Here is a 21970-nt window from a genome sequence, read left to right on the forward strand (position 1 = left end):
GCAGGACATTTGGATCAACTTTTTTTGTTAGAGCTGATAATCTACTAAACCTCAAAGAGGAGTATGTTTGAGGGAAGGAAGAAGTTTAAGGAGGAGGATTTATTGCTGATTGGAAACCAAGCAGTGAGGCTTTGGTCTCCGTGTAATTGTTTGTAATCTCCTAAAGGTTGTATATGGCCAGAGAGGAGCAGTGAAGCACCCATTATCCATCTCCCAAATATAGGAGGTCCTGATGGAGCGCAGTTGGAAGACAGCAGGAAACGGGGAAGTGGATGAAGAGGAGAGAAGGAACAGACAGAGGGAAGACTAATCTCTCTAATCGAGGCACAAACATACTTCAAAGTGCTGTCGAGTTTGATCCGGAGAGGAAAGTTGGCCTTTGTTGTTAATGAATTGATCAAAAATTCCTCGACACTCAAAGATCAATATGCAAAAGCCTTCTCCCAAACATCTCTGAGTGTATGGTTCAGTCAGATGGTGCGTATTCGACGTTTGTCAGTGTGGGGGTATTGATTTGGAGGAGGAAAGACGAGTAAAGTAAGGAGAGGGACTTACTCTTCTGGACTTGATCTCAGTGACGTACAGAGGCATCTGAAACTCACTGAGTCCCTCTAGGTGAAGCCCATCCTGGTTCAGCTGGAGTTTTCCCATCCCATCCTGAAACAGAATCAGTGATGTTGTGATGAGCCGTTCCGGTTTAGATTAATCGTAAAAGCAACTGAAAACTGGATCTTTCTAGTTTTAACTTCCAATTAGATAAAACAGGCACCGCTGCCTGTCCACCTGCCTGCCTGCTGAGCGACAGGGGAGAAGTAGGACATGACATAGAGGCGACAAGGTTTTAGACACAGTGTGTCTCTGACAAGCCTCCTCCATAGAGGGAAGTGAGGAGGATGAGCAGCTGTGGATGTGATGAGGTGACTTAAGGAAAGGACAGATTTAACTGGGCATCCAGTTTGTTTCTAACAGCATATTTCATTGCTAATTAGAAGCATTTTCAAAACAAGCACAAAAAGTAGCGAAAATAGATCAGGGCTGCATAGTACATATAAATGTGGACGTAATTTTGGGGGGAGACAGAGGGACATCCCCCCCCCCCCCTTTTCCAAAGTCAAGTTTTGACCCCTGCACATTTTACCATCCAAAACAATATTACGCTATATTAAATTGACATTGGTTGACCCCCCCCGCCCACCCCCCCACCCACTTCTAAAGTGAAAATTACATCCATTATATAAAATATTATCAACAGGTTGGTTTTACAAACATTTACCCTTTAAAAAAAAAAAGTAAGAATCATTCTAATACATGCTTCACCATTCACCTGCTACTTGTAGAAGACATTGCCAGGTATAACACACCACTGCAGTGATTTATCATTAGCTTCCTGTTGGTGTTCTCGTAACGCACCAAGATCAGTGATAAACATGACTTCAAAGTATCACAAAATATATTTACTGGATATTTTATCCACAGCTGGCAAGTTAGCAAAACCACAGTAAGAATTTATTTATTTTTTATTTATTTTTATTTTATTTTTTATTGATTTACCAGGGGTGTCAGAATTCTGAGGAGATGATAGATCGCAATACTAGAAGCTAGACAACATTAGCAATTTATAAGACTGAGACACTTCCAAGACACATCCAGTGTTGTGCGAGATCTCGCCGTTCCATCATAAAGAAGGTTAAATCTGCTGCCAACAAACATGCTTCCTTGACAACCCCTGTCATTATGTGTGGAGAAAAGTATAAAAATAAAAACAAACGCTGTGTTGACGCATGCGCTGTGTGGGCAGTTCTGGTTCTTTTGGGGCAGTCTCACTTCAACAGTGCGAGACGAGCAAAATGTCAAACATGTTTGATATTCGTGCAACCTCATAATTGCTGGACAGGAGCTGGTCGTGAGGAGTTAATCAGTTCTCATTACCCTTTGTACAAGACACAACGCAAAACCGACCTCAAAGATTCTCACACAAGAGGAAAATCGGCTCAAAACGGTCAAAAGTCACACAACATGACTCTTCCTCTGTCTCCATTTGCCCGTATTTGTTGGGTAAAAATTATAACTTTGATGTTTTCTCTCCACACAAAACACAAGCCTGAATGTGTTCCACCATGTTTTGGAGTCGCTAATGCTAATGGTTAGCTTCTACTAGCTGAGGCGTGCTCTGCTCTCTCCTGGCCACAAAAACAACACAGCCTACCGCGGTCGCAAGCAAAGGTGGGTGAATCCATGAATGCTAATTTTCCATGTGGCATGAAAGAGACGGGCCTTTTCTGACCCTACTGTTTCCTGTCTATGTTCTCTTGGCGGCTAATGCAGAAGATATGAACGTTCAGCACAGGGGCAGATTTAGGACTGAAGAAGATCCGGGGCTTAACACACACACACACACGCGCACACACACACACACGTGACACACACTAGTCAACATCATATATATATGTCTTGTACCACATAATTTTTAATCTGAAGCTACATATTAAGCATATTCAGGGCAGAGTATTGTTCCTGTTAGTGTTTAGTGTGAGATGATAGTAAATATTCCCTTTCTTTCTCCAACAACTTTGCCTGATAGTAAGCTAACTTTAGGCAAACCAGCAGCACAACGAATATTTTCAAATAAGACTCACAAACCTGAGTCAACACCAGTCTCATCAAAGCTAGGGTTCTGTCGCCGTACTTTTGGTCTAAAAAACGTCCTTATGTCCATCTTCACACATGCGTTTCAGGCAGAGTGTGGAAGAAGCTGGCTGCTGAAGGGATTCTTCTTCAGTGGTGGAGGCTCAGGCAGGCTGTATACAAACTACTGCCAGCTGCTCCCTCTCTGTTGGACTTTGGTACTGCATGTTACTTCCGCGATTTAGATCCGGGGCTTTTCATAAAACATCCGGGGCTTCAGCCCAAGTAGCCTGGCCTAACGCCGCCCCTGGTTCGGCATGCACGTGCAGACCATGCATGTGTGCAGAAACAGACTCAGAAATGTTTTTTTTAAGTTCGTTAGAAACGTTTGTGGTGAATTTGGCCCTGAAGCATTTAAGCTTTTTTCAGTGGTGATAGTGGTGCTCCTCTGTAAAACCATTTATGATTTACTCAGGAGAAGCTAGTTTTTGGTGGTAACTTCAGACGAGCCTTGTGTGTTCATCCAGTCACTGAGGTTTTTGTGTGACTTCTCATCAGCTTTTCTCTGTTCTCTGACAGAATATAAAACCATTAAAAGTACACTATTGCAAACTCTGAATGAGATGATTCAGTTACTTAATGGCTCGGTTTTACCTTGCGTCAATTGCCGAACATTCAGAACTGAAATTGGACTGGATTAAGTCTAAGCATGGCACGACAAAAATAAAAAATAAACGAGTGGTGTGAGGACATCTTTTGTGTGGACGTGTCTGTGTAGAGATCGGCCCTGAGGGACGTGTTGGCAGAGCGCATTGAGCCAGCAGCACAACGGATGGAGATAGTGGAATGCAGAGGCAGCGGGGAGAGCTCCGTCATACATGAGAGCAGGGGAATGGGGACAGACAGGAGAACAAAATCAAAGGAGCTGCAGGAGGAGGGTGTGGGCAGAGTGGAGGTCTTTGTATGTCAGCAGACAGATGCTACAGTCACTAGTGAGCTTACGGGGAGGTGAAGAAGTGATTCTGAAGTGTCCAGTGGGAGCAAAAGTAGGGCGTGAAACAGAAAGACAATGTTTGGGAGTAGAAAAGTATCAGCTAGCAGTTTTCATAAAGTCAGTTTTAAAAGAAACGTTGCTGCAGATACATATGATAGTAAAGTGTCGATAAGGGGCAAAGGACAATTTTACAGTATGTAATAGAAGTGTGGTATGGTTTCTTTTTGTCGTTACAGTTTTCAGAGACTATTTTATAACCTGACAAGGGGCTTAGACTTTACCCTGACAAAAACAAGGGGTTGTTAGAAAATTCCTTATTATTTTTAGGAGCTTGCCATTTCCTAGGAGATCTGGAACAGTGAAGTGCAATTTCTGAAACCCTGATAAGGTCTTTTACTCGTGGCACAGATTGATGGAAGGAGTCAGCAATAGTCAGGGGACCCCTTCGCCACAGAAAAGGAGACTGTTGCCATTGGGAAAATGGTGACAAAATGGTAAACTGTGTGCATTGTTACTGAAAATGTCACCAGCGCTTGCAGCACTTGCTGGTTCTGATTTATTTTAGAATAACACATTCTGTGTTTGTGAGTACCAAGTCTCTTTCAAACTCCTAAGGAAACAAAGAGTCAAAACATGGAGCATCGTTTACGTCTGGAGCATGATTCAAACTGGATTCCAGTCACACAGGCTTTGCATTCGAGAATCGAGACTTGCTGAAGTACAAACTGAGCATCAAAATAAGGGAGCAATGAGATTGAAGTGACTTTAAATATGATATGATTGTTGGTATTGCTAAAGTTAAAGTCCCATGAGTTGTCACACTGGTGTGTGAAAGTTGTTCTCTGCATTTGACCCATCCCCTGGGGGAGCGGTGACCTGCAGACACGGCCGCGCTCGGGAATTATTTGGTGGTTTAACCCCTCAATCAAACCCTTTAAAGCTGAGTGTCAATCGGGGAGGCATTGAGTCCGATACCGATACCAGTATCGATATCGGTAAAAGTTAACCGATACCAGGAACCGATACAAATGCAGTTGCCTGAAAGTGGATTCACTGTAACTTGTCATTTCTGTTCACCTAATATTTTAGTTTTGTGATAATATTTATATATTTTTATCTACCTCACAGTCTTTTCTGTTGAAAGCAGAGAAGAAAAAATAACCTGTAATCCAATTCATAGCATTTTTTTGTGTGGTAGAAAAATCGGTATCGGTAATTGGTATCGGTGAGTACTCAGATCCAAGTATTGGTATCGTACCGGTTTGGAAAAAAAGTGGTGCCGGTGCATCCCTATTCTTTGGTATGACCAAAGTTAGTTATTGTATATTACTTGGACTTGGTAGTCTTTGACTTGGACTTGACTTGAGACTTGACTGGAAAGACTTGTGACTTATTTGTGACTTGCAAAGGAGTGACTTGGTCACACCTCTGGTTAATCCTGCAGGTAACTAATCAGCTAACACTGCCTTTCATGTTAGAGTCATTTACCTTACATTCACACCTCCACACTAGCAGACTTCAGCGACTACAGTCCGACCTGTGTTGAGATTTTGCCCATTTTGCAAAAGCTACAGCAAGAAGATGACTCTGCCTTCACATGGAGCATAAAGGAGAACATTTGGAAAGATCTTTCCAACCGATGCCAGGTACGATTGACTATTTACCGTTATTAAACTGACAGTAATGGGCCATTCCCATCTGTACCGGGCCGGCCCGGGCCGGGTAGCCCCAGTCGGCCCCAGCCTGGCCCGGTTGATTCCACACATCCTTGCCTTAAGCCCATGTGGACTGATTCTACCCACCAGTCAGAGGCTTGCTCTAATGGAAGGTGTGAATTTGCTGTCAGCAGTGGGTGTGTTGGCCCTGGTCGGCCTGAAGCAGACCCCCTCGAGAAGAGGGCTGAGAATGAGCCTTGGTTGGCCCGGAAAAATTCCAGGCCACCCAGATATGTAAACAACCTACGCTACCCGGCCCGGTACAGATGGGAATGGCCCATTATATTGCAGGGGATCGTAATTAAATTTTTGCCACCCATTGAACTACTTGGAAATTGATAAAAGGAGTTATAAGGACTTGGATTGATAGACAGAATCGACAATGGCATTGATGTTGATAAAAAATAATTTCCCACCCCTAGTTGTACTGCAGTTATCAACGTTTCTGCCGTCAGAGTGGGTTCAAACATGCAAATATAAGGGTGTGTGTCTAAGCTTAAGACGTGCTGAACCAGGTTTTCTCAGAAAAAAACATTTTCTGGTACCATAGATTAGACCCCCAGAGCTACCTATATTCAACACCAACAAAGTAAACGTGGTTTTAAATTCCAGGACACCAAACTTTCCTTCATCTAACTGGCAGCCAGATGTCACCATTACGTTGCTCTAATGCCTTTAATTTCTTTCATTACACATCTTTCTTTTTGAGTTAACTCTGGTTGACTTTAAAGAAGGAGCTGAACTCACCACGGAAAAGTTCATGACCTTCATGATCCAGACGGTGAGGGCCAGGTTCACGATCATGGTGACAAAGAGCAGCAGTAGGAAGAAATAGATGCACCTCTTCCTCCAGCCACACAGACCCACTGGGTACACGGCATCGCAGCCGGGTCGCTGCAGGTGCAGGGAGTGAGACGCGAGGATAAACTGCTCCTGGGTAATCTGGAGAACACACACGTGCACACACAGAAACCTTTATGTTGGCTGGCTGTCAGAGATACAGTCACTCATCAGAGGCAATCACATGTTGTAAGTGTTATTACCCTGCAAGCATCACCAAAATGACTCCACGCTGACGTATCGCTGCAATTTTATGTAGGCAGTGCCATTTCATGAAAATTATTAGAAAGTGCAGTGCTGCAATAGCCTGAAATATCCATTGTTGGTAATTAATAGGAGGGAGAAGGGAACCATTCCTCAGCTGCTGTCTTGGCTTTGAACTGACGTGACAGAAATTCTAACATACATCATTAAAGCAAGTTAAAAGTAATATTGAGTATTTTTGTTTCAAATCTGGTGCCTTGGGTGGAATAGGTACAGTGATTACACGCTAGTCGTGGGACTATTTGGCCTTGAAGTTGAATATGAAGCTTTTACAAATCAATAATCAGTAATCTACAACCAAAACCGGTCACTTAAGTGCTAATTAAAGTGATTAATTAAAGTTACAGTCTAGTAAACAAGGTCTTTGACCTTTCTGATTGTATTTCTGTTCCATCCAAATAGAAGCCATTAGTATGGCTTTAATAACCTGCCACAGCTTTGTTTTCAGTGCTAATTACGTGTTGACATTTTGTCATCTCAGAGCTTTGAAAAACAAAGTTACCACGAGCGGCAGCTTCCTTCGGCTGACTTGTTTACCTTTCTTCTCAGGCTGAATTATAATTGTAATGTTCCTGCCAATCACAGAAAAGAGTCTTTAAAGATGCTTTTATAAGTAAAACTTGACAAAAATGGGCGGCATAGAAAAAGAGCCAGGTGGCAGAGAACAGAAAAGTTCAACAAATGAACAAAGCTTCTCCTGAATTTCGTGATTTCAAAGTTCATTTGAAGGCCGTAAAATAAAAAAATGAAACCGAATTTGATATTACAGATGCTGTAAGTGAGGTTGTCCAAGCGAGGACGAGCATTTGCTGTTCTCCGGCAGATCGTGACGTAGGCTGGGGGTGTGAAAATCCCAATCACAGGGTAAGGTTGGTTGAACTCTAAACTTGTCCAGATAGCTGCTGTTAGGGTGAATTTATACCAGCTCAGCCAGTTTACTCACACAGATGTTTGAATCATAAATGTCTGGCAGCAGCAGCAGAAGCATGTTTTATTAAGCTAAGAGATTTATTTAAAAACATGCACATGGGCTGCTATTAATTTATCAGCCTGTGAACAATCCTTTTATCGCTGACACAAACATCCGTAATTGACATACCTGTGCACAGCTTCCTGCCCTCAAGGGAATCCTGGATGTCTAACTCATGCATAATTTCAGAGTCATGCCCTGGCTGCTTTATTCACACTCAGCATGTCGTTAGCATTAGATACCGATGGCAGGCATCATTAGAATATGGGGTTTTCTGACAGGGCCTCATTAGTTAGGAATTAGGAAAGACTTTCAAGCTCTATAACTTAAGAAATTTACAAAGAAAAGACAAGCTAACTGGTGCAAGGTGTGTGATGTAAGAGTAAAGTAAGAATGACATCGTGTGGTCAAATGTGGGTACTGCAGCCCTTGTTTCTAAACAAACAAGTGACTCTCCCCACCCCAGTTGGTGAGTTTCATGGTCGTTGTCAGTTACAGATCAGCAGCAGAAGATTCTAGATGAAGAAGAGTCACACAGTAAGTTGATAATTAAATAAATACATTTCACTGTAATATAGAGATGGATATTGAAAAAGTAGTTTGAGATACTTTTAGAGCCGAGTTTTTTTCTGATTCACTGTTAGCGTGGTTCTCAAAGCGTACCAACCCGATCTGATGACTGTCTCAGCAGAAACGAGGCATTGCATCTTCATCCACTTTTATCATTCTTCTGCTTAACTAGAGTCAGGTCCTGGGGGAGGCAGCCTAAGCAGAGAGACTTCCCTCTCCCTAGCCACTTAAGCCAGCTCCTCCAGGGAAGTCCTAAGGCATTCCCAGACCAGCCGAGAAACATTGACCCTCCTGTCTGAATAGAATATAAAGGTACTATGACTTTAAATGTTCCAACAGGACTGATTTCACGTAGCGTTAAAAGACATGACACATTATTTCCACTGATCCAATCAGAATCTCACAGATCTAACGGAGGTGTGATTTTGATGGTGTTTGGTCAAATCTGTCAACTTTTCATTCGACCATAAATCATAACATCCGAAGTATAAAACTATGTCCACGTCATCCCTAACGCCAGTTCAAAGCGTTCCAGAGAAAGTGACGGGAGTGGCCAATCCGTAACTCTCCTCTTCAACCAAAAGAACCAGCGACAAGCTGGAAAATTCATTTTTGTTCCAACTGCTGCAACAGTTCCTTTCAGAATAAAAGCTGAACCATCAAGACCCAGGCTCAGGTCTCACCAGACGCCAACAAATTGTCGTGACCCGGAAGTATCTCAAGACGGGTGGTCGGTTGCCGTGGCTTCTTCTACATGCTCCGGCTCCATAAGGTCAAGCTGGACCTTTACACCTCCTGATCTAGACGGGGACTTCCGCTCAGGGTATGTAGACCGACAAAATGTCGTTGAATGTGTTTCTCTAATCCCTGCATTAAAAAGTTCCAATCTTCTGGTTTAAATAACCTCACAGATCCGTAAGGTGGATTTCATATTTCCTATGGAATCCTACGCCTAATGGCTTATTAAATAACAAGTAATTTAAATCATTACACATTGTTATGTACACACACCACAAACATTTATGCTTCTGAGATGATTACAATCACTGTCACATGACTAAAGAAATACACATCACCACCCTCACCCTCTGAAACAGATAAACAAATGGAAACAAGATGGAAAAAATATTGTTTATATCGGCCCAGTTTTATTTATCAGATCAATACCGATATGTTAAGAAATGACCAACATCAGCCGATACCGATATTGATGCCGATATATTGTGCATCCCTTAAAATAATCATAATGACCTTTAATAACAACAATTATTTGCGATGTCTTGAATTGTTTTTAACGTTTTGAACGTTAAAGGTTCTTTAAATGTGATTCTATACTTTGTAGCTGTATTTGTTCCGCTGCAATCCATCTGGTATGTGAGAATGTTCAAAAACAGTCATATTTACATAGATCAACAAAAGAAAAGAATATATCACGATATGCATTGTTACCACAGGTGCTTCAAAAGATATCGTGATATAGATTTTAGACCATATCTCCCATTCCTAGTGAAGACTCTAGAGGTGAGGGGTGGGATTGGGGGGGCTCTATGCTAGTCTCAAAAGTCCCCATTTGTGACATCACAATGTCAGTGTTCCTAAACCAAACAAAACACTGACAGAAAACAGTCGGTCAAGTACTTTTCACATTTGGAGTCATAGGCAGTTGAGATTCACATGGCAGCACAAAAGGATGAAAACAGTCAGATTTGCATGCCCCCTTAAAAACAAAGTCACATTATTGTCTATATCCTGTTTATGTTGATTTACACAGGTATTAAAGCACAGATATGTCTGCTGTAAGAGTCAGGATGGAGAATAACAGTCTGTGAGAGTATTGTGCTGTTGCAACAAATCAATAACTCTTGCAAGGGTGAGCAGTTGATGAATTCTAGTCATTATGAAACCACCGACACACAGGCTGATTTTGGAAAAATGTTGCAGAAAGCGTGGTGTAGTGATTTAATGTGGGTGCCAGAAATAGGAAGAAAAAAAACCTCTGGGCTGTCCACGGTTTTATGAAAACTGATGTGTTTTTCCAGGTGTTTCTGAACTGTACAATCCTTACATTTTAAGGAATTTTAAGATATTTTCATAATGAATCAATGCAATAGCAACTGTCACTGTAAAATTTTTACAAGCAAAAATAATTAAAAACAGGTTAGAGGTGTAGGTCTAGATTTTTCTGCAAAGAAAATACAAATATGGTCATGATATATGAGTATCTTACTACATAATGTATGTATGCACCTTGGTGCTGCTAACTTATTAAATGTTATTTTAAATTATTTAGGTCTCTTAGCCTCTAAAAGCTTCAGTTAACTTAATTTGTGATCTGACAGCAACTTAGGCTCAGCTGTCCATCATGCAAAATAATTGAGTATCACTCGCACGATAAAAAACACCAGACTGTTCGAAGTTTGTCAGCCATGTGTGGACGAATCATTCACATAGTGAATCTGCAGACAAAGGAAATCTAAGTGCAAAATTGCCAGCAACATTTATTTTGTTAATCAATTGTACAGCATGCTAGTCTGAGCACAGTTTGCTGTGTGAGCTTTTGTTTAATGCCAGGACATAAACTGCAAGTTCTCATGTTGTGTTTTAATACTCTGGTATTATTTCTGTTTGGACTTTAAAAGCTAAAAATAAAACCTGAGTTACTTATTTAGCTGAGAAGCACCAGTCAGCTGCTCTCTATTGGATCCGTGTCTGAAGAATAAATGGGTGTAATCCAATTTGACCAATTTGAACAACCAAAACAAGACCTGAAGAAAGAAGGGGAATTGAGTTGATTTTCTCTCGACTCACATGAAAGCAGTTGTAAAGGAAATAACTGGCAGCAGAGAGCGCTGTAATCCTTATGCTACTGAAAACTAGTTGACATAAGCAAAATTAGGTTTGTTATGGTACTTCTTAAAATTACTAATAAAAGGAGACATTTGTGTATGGAAGAAATACAGCCTCACTAGAGATAGCAAGCTTACACTGAAACAGTGTAGACTCCACACTACACATTAAACATTCATTCAATATCAGGCTGGGCAATAAATCGAAAATTTATCGCGATCGAAATTCTTCACTTTTATCGTGATAATTTTTCCCAAGTCAATAAATTTGACAATAAAAAAATGAAAAGATGTGTGTAGGTTGGCAGCGTTCATGTCCTTTTAAGAAGCTGTACCACCTTGACTCACATAAAAATGGCCGTGTTTGAGATGAGCCAGTTCTGCGCAGATTAGATCACTGGTGATTGGTGCGCAGTGCTTGCCGGTTAGATTTGTGTCCGACTTGACGCCGACTTGCTCTGACGTCATGCATACGTAGGCAACGATAAACTCGTGAGATCAAGGCGGCCGCAGATTTTGGAACAAGGCGCTGCAGTTGCTCTCCACTGGCTGCTAAACCTAGGGGATGATGGGAAATGCCTGGCTCTCACCTGATCTAAGTTCTGATTGGTTCACATTTTTATCCAAACATCCGGTGGTAGAATGAGAAATGTTAGTTGGTCACATGTATTCTAAAAAACATGTAACGTTGATGATGACAACTATATAGGCCATAAAGAGGAATGTGGTTTGTGTTCTTTTGTCACATTTCCTATGAGCACACTAAACCTACAGCTGATAACCTTTACTTATTATTACAGTCAGGTCTCCAAATACAATATATGATATCCACAAGCATGTGAGGATGTGTTTCAGTTGCTAGCAGGCACCAGAATTAAAATAAAACATTAAACAAGTATGAACGCTAACGCGATATCTTCATCCATCATCACCTGCGAACTACATTTAGGGAAATCTGTCCGACTTAAACGCCGACTTTCAGCCACTCCCCTGTTGCGTCCGTCTGCTCTCGTCTGTTTCCAGGCGAGGCGCTGCTCAGCTCGAACTTGGCCAATGTGACTCAACCAAAACATGTGAAAGCCCCATCTAGTGGACACTTTTGTTTCTGCGCATACCTGTAGTTATCATCCATTTATCGTTATCGAGGTGAAATCCTCAGTATATCGTGATATTGATTTTAGGCCATATCGCCCAGCCCTAAATCAATATAATTTTGAACCTAAATTTAATATTGAAACAATGTTGATTTATTAACTATGGGCCAATGACATTATAGTTACATTTCAATTAAACTGAATATTGAAACAACATTGAAATTTCAGCAAAACTACAGATCATTGCATCTTCCCTTATATTTCAATTGAGAGAAATTATCACAATATGTTTTGCTAGTATGCATTAAGATTTCTATGTCAAATTTCAATTTAGTGACAAAGTGCATTATTTGTGTCTTAATTGGTTTGCACCTTTGTTTAAAAATGTCTGCACCACTTTTGCATCAGATGATTACACTGAAATCATCTGTGTTGCAACAGTCAGCTGATCTCTGCAAAATCATATTGCAAAGCAAGCCTCATAAAGAGACCCAGAGTCCATCTCAACAGCAGGGATAATAACACAGACGATTCCTACCTCTCCTAAACTTCATCCACTCTTTAAGTGGCCGTTTCCATGGCTGAACACTTTAGGTCACATGTGGAAGTGATGGCAGATGTCTCACAAATAGATGCTGTGACTTGGCAGCAATGATCCATATCACCGGTGTAGAAATGTCAGTGATTCCAATTTAACCAGCGCTACAGCCAAGGGACAGAAGTGTTACAATAGGCACCGGCACAAAGACGGTCAGTGTGGTGTCACAAAAGTTAGTTTCCCACTCACAACTTTCCACATTGTTGGGAAAATGTCTGGACGATAGAGCCGAACCACTGGACAAATGAGAGACTCCGAATCCATTGTAGACAAGGAGAGAATTAAAAAAAAATTGTTTTAGGCCATGACACTGCAGGGTAAGCTCCGATAATTTTTAAATGTAAAATTGTTGGGAGAAACTTAATCACCTAATTTCTATGGTGGTCCACCTCTCCTAATTTTCTTACCTTTACATTTAATTCATCTCCTTCACCACGTGTACTGATCTGATTGAGATACTCATACTTTACAAAAAGTATTGATTATAAATTAAAACAAGTACACAACACTTTATGCCAGTGCTTCAAAGATTGGTCGATTTTAACAATTGCATCAACTACGAAAATTGTAGAAGACAAATGTAAGCATCAATGCAGTCAATTTTTAGAAGTCTTGTTTTTCTCTCAAACCTGCCGCTGTACCAGCCTCTGCTTCGTCTGCCTTTCTGCCCATGACAAGTAATTCCAGCAGTGGCATTCAGGGGCATCCTTGGTATTCTCCGTCTAAACCAATTGACTCACCTCCACCAGTCAGTGTAACTGGTCAAGTTCACAAAATGTAACTACCCTCATCGACCTCATCTCAGACGGGAATGACTCTGTCTATATTAGGGAGGTGGAATGTCTGGTGCTCCGTCCATCCACACTTCCGCTATCACTGTGTGGTACGCGGAGGTCACTGCGAGGGACAAACACAATGTGTTGTTCACTCAGTGGAATAGGTAAATGGTAAATGTCCTGTATTTGTATTAAGCTCATTTGCAAGGCATTGCTAGCTGTGTCATTAACTGTAGTGACGTTGATTTAACTCATTCACTGCCACTGACAACTTAAGTCGTCATACAACCGCTCACTGCAGTCGTCAATCGCGTTTTTTAACAGGGCGGGCTAGAGAAAACATCACGCTTCTAAAGTTGAACTACACTTGTGTGTATCACATGTCACGTGATCATGTAGCAGACAATCCATGAATTAAGAGATCATTTTGGGATGCCACTATGCCTAAAGCGAGGCGCCAACCTGAAAAGTTTCTGCCGCTCACACTTTGGCAACCGACTGTCGACGAACGGAAAAAGCTAGAAGCACACTGATTCATCCTGATTTAAGAAGTGAGTGTACTCTTTTGGTAGTTTTGGTGTTTGCATGGTCATAGAGCTCAGTGGTCTAAGACTTCAAAAAACAGTAAAAATGACCAAAAACACTGGTAGTCGGGGGTTTTCTGTTCAGATAACGACTGGCAGTGAAAGATTTAATTGCCCTTAGCAAACATATTTCATGTATTTGCTCTAACACTACAAATGCTAATGTTTTATAATAAGACTTCAGTACTGTATTTAAAAAAGCATTGCTCTAAAATGTACAACTTTCTTACCAAGTAAGCGTGCTGACTGGTTATATTAGAGTGCTTGCAGGTGCAGTAGTCTACATTCTATGCATGGCCCAGTTAGTTGACTAATCCCCCAAATATTTTGTTACTAGATGATTAATAACTCTAATGTAAATAACTTTTTGTGGCAGGCCTACTTTAGTCCATCTAGGAATACTACATCTGGAAACCTACATTTGCCAGCCATGGTACACATAAGTTTCTGCAATAATTCTCTTACAGAATGCTCCCAGACTTACAAACTGTCTTTCTAAGCAAACAAATATCACTTCCTCAACAGTGACAGCGCCAGGGGGGCGCTATAGCTACCCCTGGATTAGTCATTGCACCCCCATAGCACCCCCAAGTAAATATTAGACATATATTTATTTTTTTTTACAATTTAATTTTAATTTAACGTGTGTATGTGATAATATTTAACATACAAAACTAAAATAATCAGTAAATTATCATACAGATAGTAAAAACTTAAACCAAAACAGGAAATTGAGGTTAACCTTTGACCTCATTTTCCACCTGCGAACGAGTAAAAGGTAGAGCTAGTGGTAAAATGGATCGGTTTTTGTTGCCCAAATTTCCACGGGTTCAGTCAGAAATGAATGAATCTTTGGAAGTGATCTCAGACCCACAAAAACCTACGGATCTGGATGAAGAGAGTCAACCCTCAACCGCCGCAGCAGTCGAGGGTTTTGCCGCTGGAAATGCTAACACTAACGTTAGCTAACCTTGCAACACTATTAATGGTTTTCTGTGTGGCTGTATGCGTTTATGATTTCATGGAAAAGTCAGCGATAGTTCATATGTTTATGATGTATGTTAGTGATTGTTTCAGGTGTTGTTGAGGTTTGGTGCACGCATGTGTATCTGCTAGTGTTGAAGGTGTTTTAGAGAACAATAGGTATGCATGACCACTTCCTTCATAGCACCCTGAATAAAAAGACTAGCTCCTTCATAGCACCTGCAGAAAAAAAAATTCTGGAGCCGCCACTGATCCTCAACATTATAAGAAAAACATGTCAGAAACCAAGATATCAACCAAAACATCATCACAACAATCACAAAACCGTGTACTTAAGCATGTCTGCCAGTATCAGTTGGAATATAGCAGCATCATTAATACCCTCAGTAATCTATTCACCCAACTAATCAAACTCTAACTTCTATGATTAGTGATGATTTTCTTTGTGCAAACTCAACAGTGAGCAACAACCTAGACATCTCTAAACTAACTCATCATCTTGGTGGGTGTCAGGTTCGTTGGCAGATCTGAAGCGTGACTGAGAGTTCTGTTGCCCAGACGCGGAGAGACGGAGATAACCGGCGTGGTTATTTCCTGTAGGTGTAGCTTGAGGGTTTAGAGGGCTGGTAAGCCTGGAGACTCGATGCAAAGTCTGGTGAGAACGATGACTGAGCAATGAATGAAATGCCGGCGCTTCCTTAAGTAGTGTCGGCGTGATGACGTCAGTCGCCACGTTAGTGGCAGGAATGAATGGAATGCAGTCAGCTGGAGGAGTTCGTGACAGGACCCCCCCTTCTAGGGACGGCACCCGAAGTCCCAGGACGGCGGGCCCAGAAGTCTGTTAGCAGGGCAGGACCGACAAACGAGCTTGTGGGCTCCCAAGAGCGTTCCTCAGGCCCGTACCCCTCCCAATCCACGAGGTACTGCCAACCCCGTCCCCGGCGGCGGGCGTCCAGTATCCTGCGGACCGTGTAGGTGCGATCCGCCTCAACACCGCGGGGCGGAGGCACCCGGACCGGTGGAGGGTGGAGAGTAGAGGAGATCACCGGCTTAAGCTGGGAGACGTGAAAGACCGGGTGGATCCGGAGAGTAGCCGGGAGGCGTAGACGGCAGGTGACTGGATTGATGACCTTGAGGACAGGGAACGGACCCAGGAAGCGAGGAGTGAGCTTCCGGGAGCCAGCCGGCATCCTCAGGTTAGCGGAGGAGAGCCACACCTGGTCGCCAGACCGGAAGACGGGGCCAGGCCGGTGGCGGCGGCGATGCTGACGGGCATACTCCGTGTTGGCCCGGGTGATGGCCGCACGGGCCCGAATCCAGGCGAGCCGACAGCGGCGGACCAGCGTCTGGGCAGCAGGGACCTCCACCTCGGGCACCTGATGATCAAACAGAGGAGGCTGATAACCGTAACAGGTCTCGAAGGGAGACAGACTCGTGGCAGAGGAGGTCTGGAGGTTGTGTGACAGCTCCGCCCACAGGAGGAAGCGGGGCCAGGTGGTCGGCTGGGACGAAGCGAAGCAGCGCAGGTAGCGTCCAAGCTGCTGGTTAGCTCTCTCTGTCTGACCGTTCGTCTGCGGGTGGTATCCAGAGGACAGACTGGTGGAAGCACCGACCAGGCGACAGAACGCCTTCCAGAAGCGTGAGACGAACTGTGGTCCTCGGTCGGAAACCACGTCCTGAGGTAAACCATGGAGCCGCACCACCTGTTCCAGGAGCAGATCGGCCGTTCTCTTGGCAGTGGGGAGGCCGGCCAGGGCCACTAAGTGCACGGGCTTGGAGAAACAGTCCGTGATAGTCATTATAGTGTCCAGGTGGTCGACCGCCGGCAGTCCCGTGACAAAGTCCAGCCCGATGTGTGACCACGGCCGTTTGGGCACAGGGAGAGGCTGCAACTCTCCAGCGCCGGGTCGGTTGGAGGACTTGGAGCGAGCACACACATCACATGCAGCTGTAAACTCGCGGACGTCCTTCCTCATGGACGGCCACCAGAGAGCCCGACGGAGGAACTGGAGGGTACGGGCTTGTCCTTGATGTCCCGCGAGCCGCGAACAATGCCCCCACGTGAGCGCCTCTTGCCAGCAGGAGGCGGGAACGTAGAGACGGTTCGGTGGGGTCTCCGGCGGCGCTGGATCGCCAGGAAGTGCCGCCTGTATGGACTGCTCCAACGGCCATTGGAGGGAGGCCAGGAAGCGTTGAGTCGGCAGAATGGTCCGAGGCTCCGGGGGGGCGGCATCTGGTGCGAAACGCCGAGAGAGAGCGTCCGCCTTGAGGTTCTTGGAGCCGGGCCGGTAGGCGATATGGAAGTGGTACGGCTCGAAAAAGAGGGCCCACCGAGCCTGACGTGGGTTGAGCTGGCGGGCAGTCTGTAGATGAATGAGATTCTGGTGGTCGGTCCAGGTCAGTCAAGGGATCGGTGGTCCCCAGGAGCCACTGCCTCCATTCCTCCAGCGCCCATTTTATTGCCAGCAGCTCTCTGTCGCCGACCCCGTAGTTCTGCTGTGTGGGGGAAAACTTCCGGGAGAAGTAGGCACATGGGTGGAGCTTAGAGTCTGGACCCCGTTGCGAGAGAACGGCCCCCGCTCCCACATCTGAGGCGTCCACCTCCACGACGAAGGGCCGGGTCTGGTCCGGGTGGAGGAGGATGGGTTCCTTAGTGAAACGTCCGACCAGCTCATGGAAAGCACGGACAGCCTCTGGAGTAAGGCGAAAAGGGCGAGGCTGATTGGTGGTTTTGGTGAGTGAGGTCAGTGGTGCTGCGAGGGAGCTGAAGTTGCGTATAAACCTCCGGTAAAAGTTTCAGAAACCCAGGAAGCTTTGCAGCTGCTTCAGGGTCGTGGGTAGAGGCCACTGAGCTACGGCCTGAACCTTCTTGGGGTCCATCTTCAGGCCCTGGGAGGAGATGGTAAAACCCAGGAAGGAGGTGGACTCCTGGTGAAACGCACACTTCTCCAGTTTGCAGTAAAGTCCATGGTCCAGGAGGCGGGAAAGAACAGCTCGAACATGACGGATGTGCTCTTCGGCCGTGCGGGAGTAGATGAGGATGTCATCTAGATAGACAAAGACCCAGCGGCCCAACATGTCTCTCAGCACATCTGTAATGAACCGCTGGAAGACGGCGGGGCTGTTGCAGAGTCCAAAAGGCATCACCAAATATTCATAGTGGCCAGTGGGCGTGATAGAAGCGGTCTTCCACTCCTCACCTTCCTTAATACGGATGAGGTTATAGGCGCTGCTCAGATCCAGTTTAGTGAACACTGCGGCTTGTGTGATGGCGTCCAGAGCGGTGCCCATGAGAGGGAGAGGGTGACGGTCCCTGATCATTATTTTATTTAACCCTCGATAGTCTATGCAGGGCCGGAGATCCCCCTCCTTCTTCTTAACAAAGAAAAACCCCGCGGCCCTGGGGGATGTTGAGGGTCGGATGAATCCCTTCTGCAGGGCATCAGTTATATAATTGTCCATAGCCCGGGTTTCCGCCGGACAGAGGGAGAACAGGCGACCCCGAGGGGGGGTGGTGCCGGGCTGGAGCCTGATCTCCAGGTCGTAGGGTCGGTGAGGAGGTAACCTGGTAGTGGGTTCTTTAGCGAAGACCTGAGCGAGGTCGTGGTATTGAGGAGGGATGAGCGTCAGGTCTACGTCTGTGGGAGTGGCTGCTCTGGTCCGAGGTGCAGGGGAGTCCCGGTGGTTATGGCAACCCGTGCCCCAGGCCAGGACTTTACTGGTGGACCAGGAGATGTGAGGCTCATGGCGGCAGAACCAGGAATGACCCAGGATGAGTGGTGTGGCCGGAGCCTGGATGACCAGGAAGTGGAGGGTCTCCCGGTGTTGATCAATAGTCATGTGGAGACCCTGAGTTCGGTGGGTGAGAGGGTACGGCATGATGGGCCGGCCGTCCACAGAGGTCACGGGAATGGGTCGGTCGAGGGCGGTGAGGGGTATCTTGAGCCGAGTAACCAGTCCGTGATCGATAAAACACTCCGCAGCCCCAGTGTCTAAAAGTGCCTCCAGTCTGGTCGGGCCTTGGTCCAGGTGGAGGGAGACCGGGAGAGTGGTTCGGTGTGGAGCCGGAAAGGTGGAGACTCCGGGTGGGACGGCTCCTACTCCGACCCGGAGGGACCTTTTCCCGGTCGTTTTGGGCACGTGCCACGGTGGTGACCCAAATCCCCACAGTAAGCGCATCTTCCCTCCTGGTAGCGCCGTGCCCGTTCCTCAGGGGGAAGATGTCCCAGCTGCATCGGCTCCTCCGTCAGTTGGTGAGCCGGCCGGCGGGGTGACGTCCTGGTGTGTACGGGGGCTGACATGGTGCTCGGCCGGTTCAGGATGCAGCGGTCCAGTTGGAGAGCCAGATCCACTGCCAGGTCCAGGGAGGTTGGGACCTCGTGCCCGATCATGCCCTCCCGGATTCTCGGTGACAGTCCCTCCAGGTAAACGGCCTTTAGGGCGGCGTCATCCCACCTCAACCGAGCTGCTGTCGTCCGGAAGCGAGAGGTGTACTGAGCCGCCGTCTGGGAGCCCTGGCGAAGCTGAAGCAGCCGCGTCTCGTCCGAGACCTCGCTGCTGGGGTGCACAAAAGTCTTTTTCATCTCCTTTACAAAAGTCTCATAGTCATTGCAGGCAGGAGATTTCTGATTGTAAAGAGCCGCCGCCCATTCACCGGCTCGACCTGTCAGCAGTGAGGTCAGCAGGGCGACACGAGAGCAGGATGTGGGGTAACGTGCCGGTTGGCACTCGAAAGTCATGGCCAGGGTCGCCAACATGCCCTCCGCGGATCCCCTGGTTCCGTCCCACTTCTCTGGAAGGCTGAGGCGTGGTTCCATCCTGTCAGGAACAGCTGCGGTCTGACGTTGCAGAGCGGTGGTCAGTTGGAGTACTAGCTCGGTGAGTGACTCGATCTTAGTTGCTTGGCGATCAGCTATGGCACGGAGCTGGTTCATTTCTGCCGTATGCTGATCCAAGGTTGCGCGCTGTTGAGTCACTTCGGCACGCAGACGCGCGAACTCCGCTGGGTCAACTTTGGGCTCAGTCATCCTGTCAGGTTCGTTGGCAGATCTGAAGCGTGACTGAGAGTTCTGTTGCCCAGACGCGGAGAGACGGAGATAACCGGCGTGGTTATTTCCTGTAGGTGTAGCTTGAGGGTTTAGAGGGCTGGTAAGCCTGGAGACTCGATGCAAAGTCTGGTGAGAACGATGACTGAGCAATGAATGAAACGCCGGCACTTCCTTAAGTAGTGTCGGCGTGATGACGTCAGTCGCCACGTTAGTGGCAGGGATGAATGGAATGCAGTCAGCTGGAGGAGTTCGTGACAGTGGGTTGCTGAAATCTGACTTTCAAGGTCAAAATGTGCTGCATATCATTTAAATTGTGATTCAGTCACTGATATTTTCAAATTGCAAAAACATATTTTGTTGGATTTCAGAAAGTAGAACCAATTACTGACTTATTAGACAAGAAAATGATTAAAACCTTAGCTGTGATGCAAAAACCGTACACTAAGATGCCCAGTATGCAAATTTGTAAACCAAAGAAAATTAATTAGAAGGAACAATGAAATAAAAAATCCAAACATCACTAAAACCAACAGTGGTCTTCGGTAAAGCTGCATATTGATGTTATATGATGCTTGAAGTTTCCAAATTGTGCGTTTATTTCAGAAAACTCAAAGTAAAATATGTACCCAAATTATTTTTTCCTCTATAAAAAGGAATAGATTATTTACTCCCTTTTTCTTTTGAAAAAGTCCAGATTTCTCACTTATAGCCTAATGGTGTAAGAATTGACATGACCATTGTTTGTATTTTCACGTTTTTGTAGGGATGTTCCGATCACATTCTTTGCTCCTGATCCGAGTCAGAGTCATTTGCTTTTGAGTATCTGCTGATTACAAGTCCTGATCTGATACTTCAGCAAAGCATTAAAATAAAGACACATGCAAGTTTTTATCTTATTTAGATATTTATTTTTTTCTGTATTTATGTAATTTCCTTAGTTTTATCTGTCAAAACATCACTTGTTAAGGAAGTACTTTGATATGAAACGTGTTAATATCATGTATTTAAAAGTAGCAGAGTTACTCATATTTCTAATTGTTTACTTCCTCATTATTGGGCCTAACTGAGTGATGCGCACTCCTGTGACGGGGAAGGCCTCAGCGCAACAACTTGGGCTACCTATTGGAGCTTGCGTAGTAGCGTGCCGCCATCTTAGATATGTCCACAATCGCCCCCAGTGCATTTATTTCTACTGAAGAAGATGTTTATCCAATTAAAACAAACATCTTATTAGGATTTTTAACAAATTAGATTTATGGTATGGCATGATGATTAAAATGTTGACTACAGTTGGACTAGAGAGTGCGGAACCCACCCAATATGGCAGCAACAGTTACATTCTCCAGCGCCAAATGGGGCGTCTATGTATTCATTCAGTATTTGATTGACGCAGTCAACCCCAGCGCTGGAGAATGAAAAACCACAACACTTTTGTTATCAATTTAATATATGTTTCAATGTTGGCTGGCTCAGTGTTTTGTTAGAGATATTGCTGTGAACTGGGACTTAATGCAGACCAATGATTCGCTGAGGCGTCATCTGAAGGGAAAAAAAGCCAAAGAAGAAAGTAGTTGGTTTTGACGCCAGCTTATCATGCAGCTGTGTTTTCCAGCATGTTAAATGCCTGTATGCACACATTACAAGTGTCTGTTACACTGCCTCCTCTGTCCGGTTTAAAATTACAACATAATACAGATATTTTAGCTCTGCTGTGGAGACGTATTAGCCCTGCGTTAGCCTACTAGCTAACAGCTGCATGTTAGGGTATCTAAATCCCTGCCTGCCCCAAATTGTGTGATGTATATACAGTCTATGGATGTAATGGTGTTGTTTTCTTTCAAGAAACAGATATTACTGATGTAGAGGAACTTGTTGAGATTAACTCAACTCAGACTTTTTTTGAATAGCACCCTACAGACATGAAACATGGCGCCAAGGCGCTTCACATAAGATAAAATTCAGTAAAAACATAAAAAATAAGCTGTTTGAAAATATTTATCTCAGGATGAATTTTAAAAAGTCACATGTATTGTTTTATAGGGTTGAGTCCAGTCTTTCTTAC

The 21970-nt window shown here is 44.8% G+C and overlaps 1 protein-coding gene across 1 annotated transcript in view; it reads right to left on the reverse strand.

The window, feature by feature from the left end:
* Positions 1-21970, reverse strand: part of LOC107377423 (zeta-sarcoglycan) — a 77878-nt gene that overhangs the window by 49899 nt on the left and 6009 nt on the right. Inside the window, exons 2-3 of the mRNA XM_054747819.2 lie at positions 6082-6276; positions 556-657 (exon numbers count right to left, since the gene is read on the reverse strand). Of these exons, the coding sequence (XP_054603794.2) occupies positions 556-657; positions 6082-6276 (297 nt within the window). The remainder of the gene's footprint in view (positions 1-555; positions 658-6081; positions 6277-21970) is intronic.

Source organism: Nothobranchius furzeri, chromosome 2 (genome assembly GCF_043380555.1).
Source record: "Nothobranchius furzeri strain GRZ-AD chromosome 2, NfurGRZ-RIMD1, whole genome shotgun sequence".
Classification (NCBI taxonomy): Eukaryota; Metazoa; Chordata; class Actinopteri; order Cyprinodontiformes; family Nothobranchiidae; genus Nothobranchius; species Nothobranchius furzeri.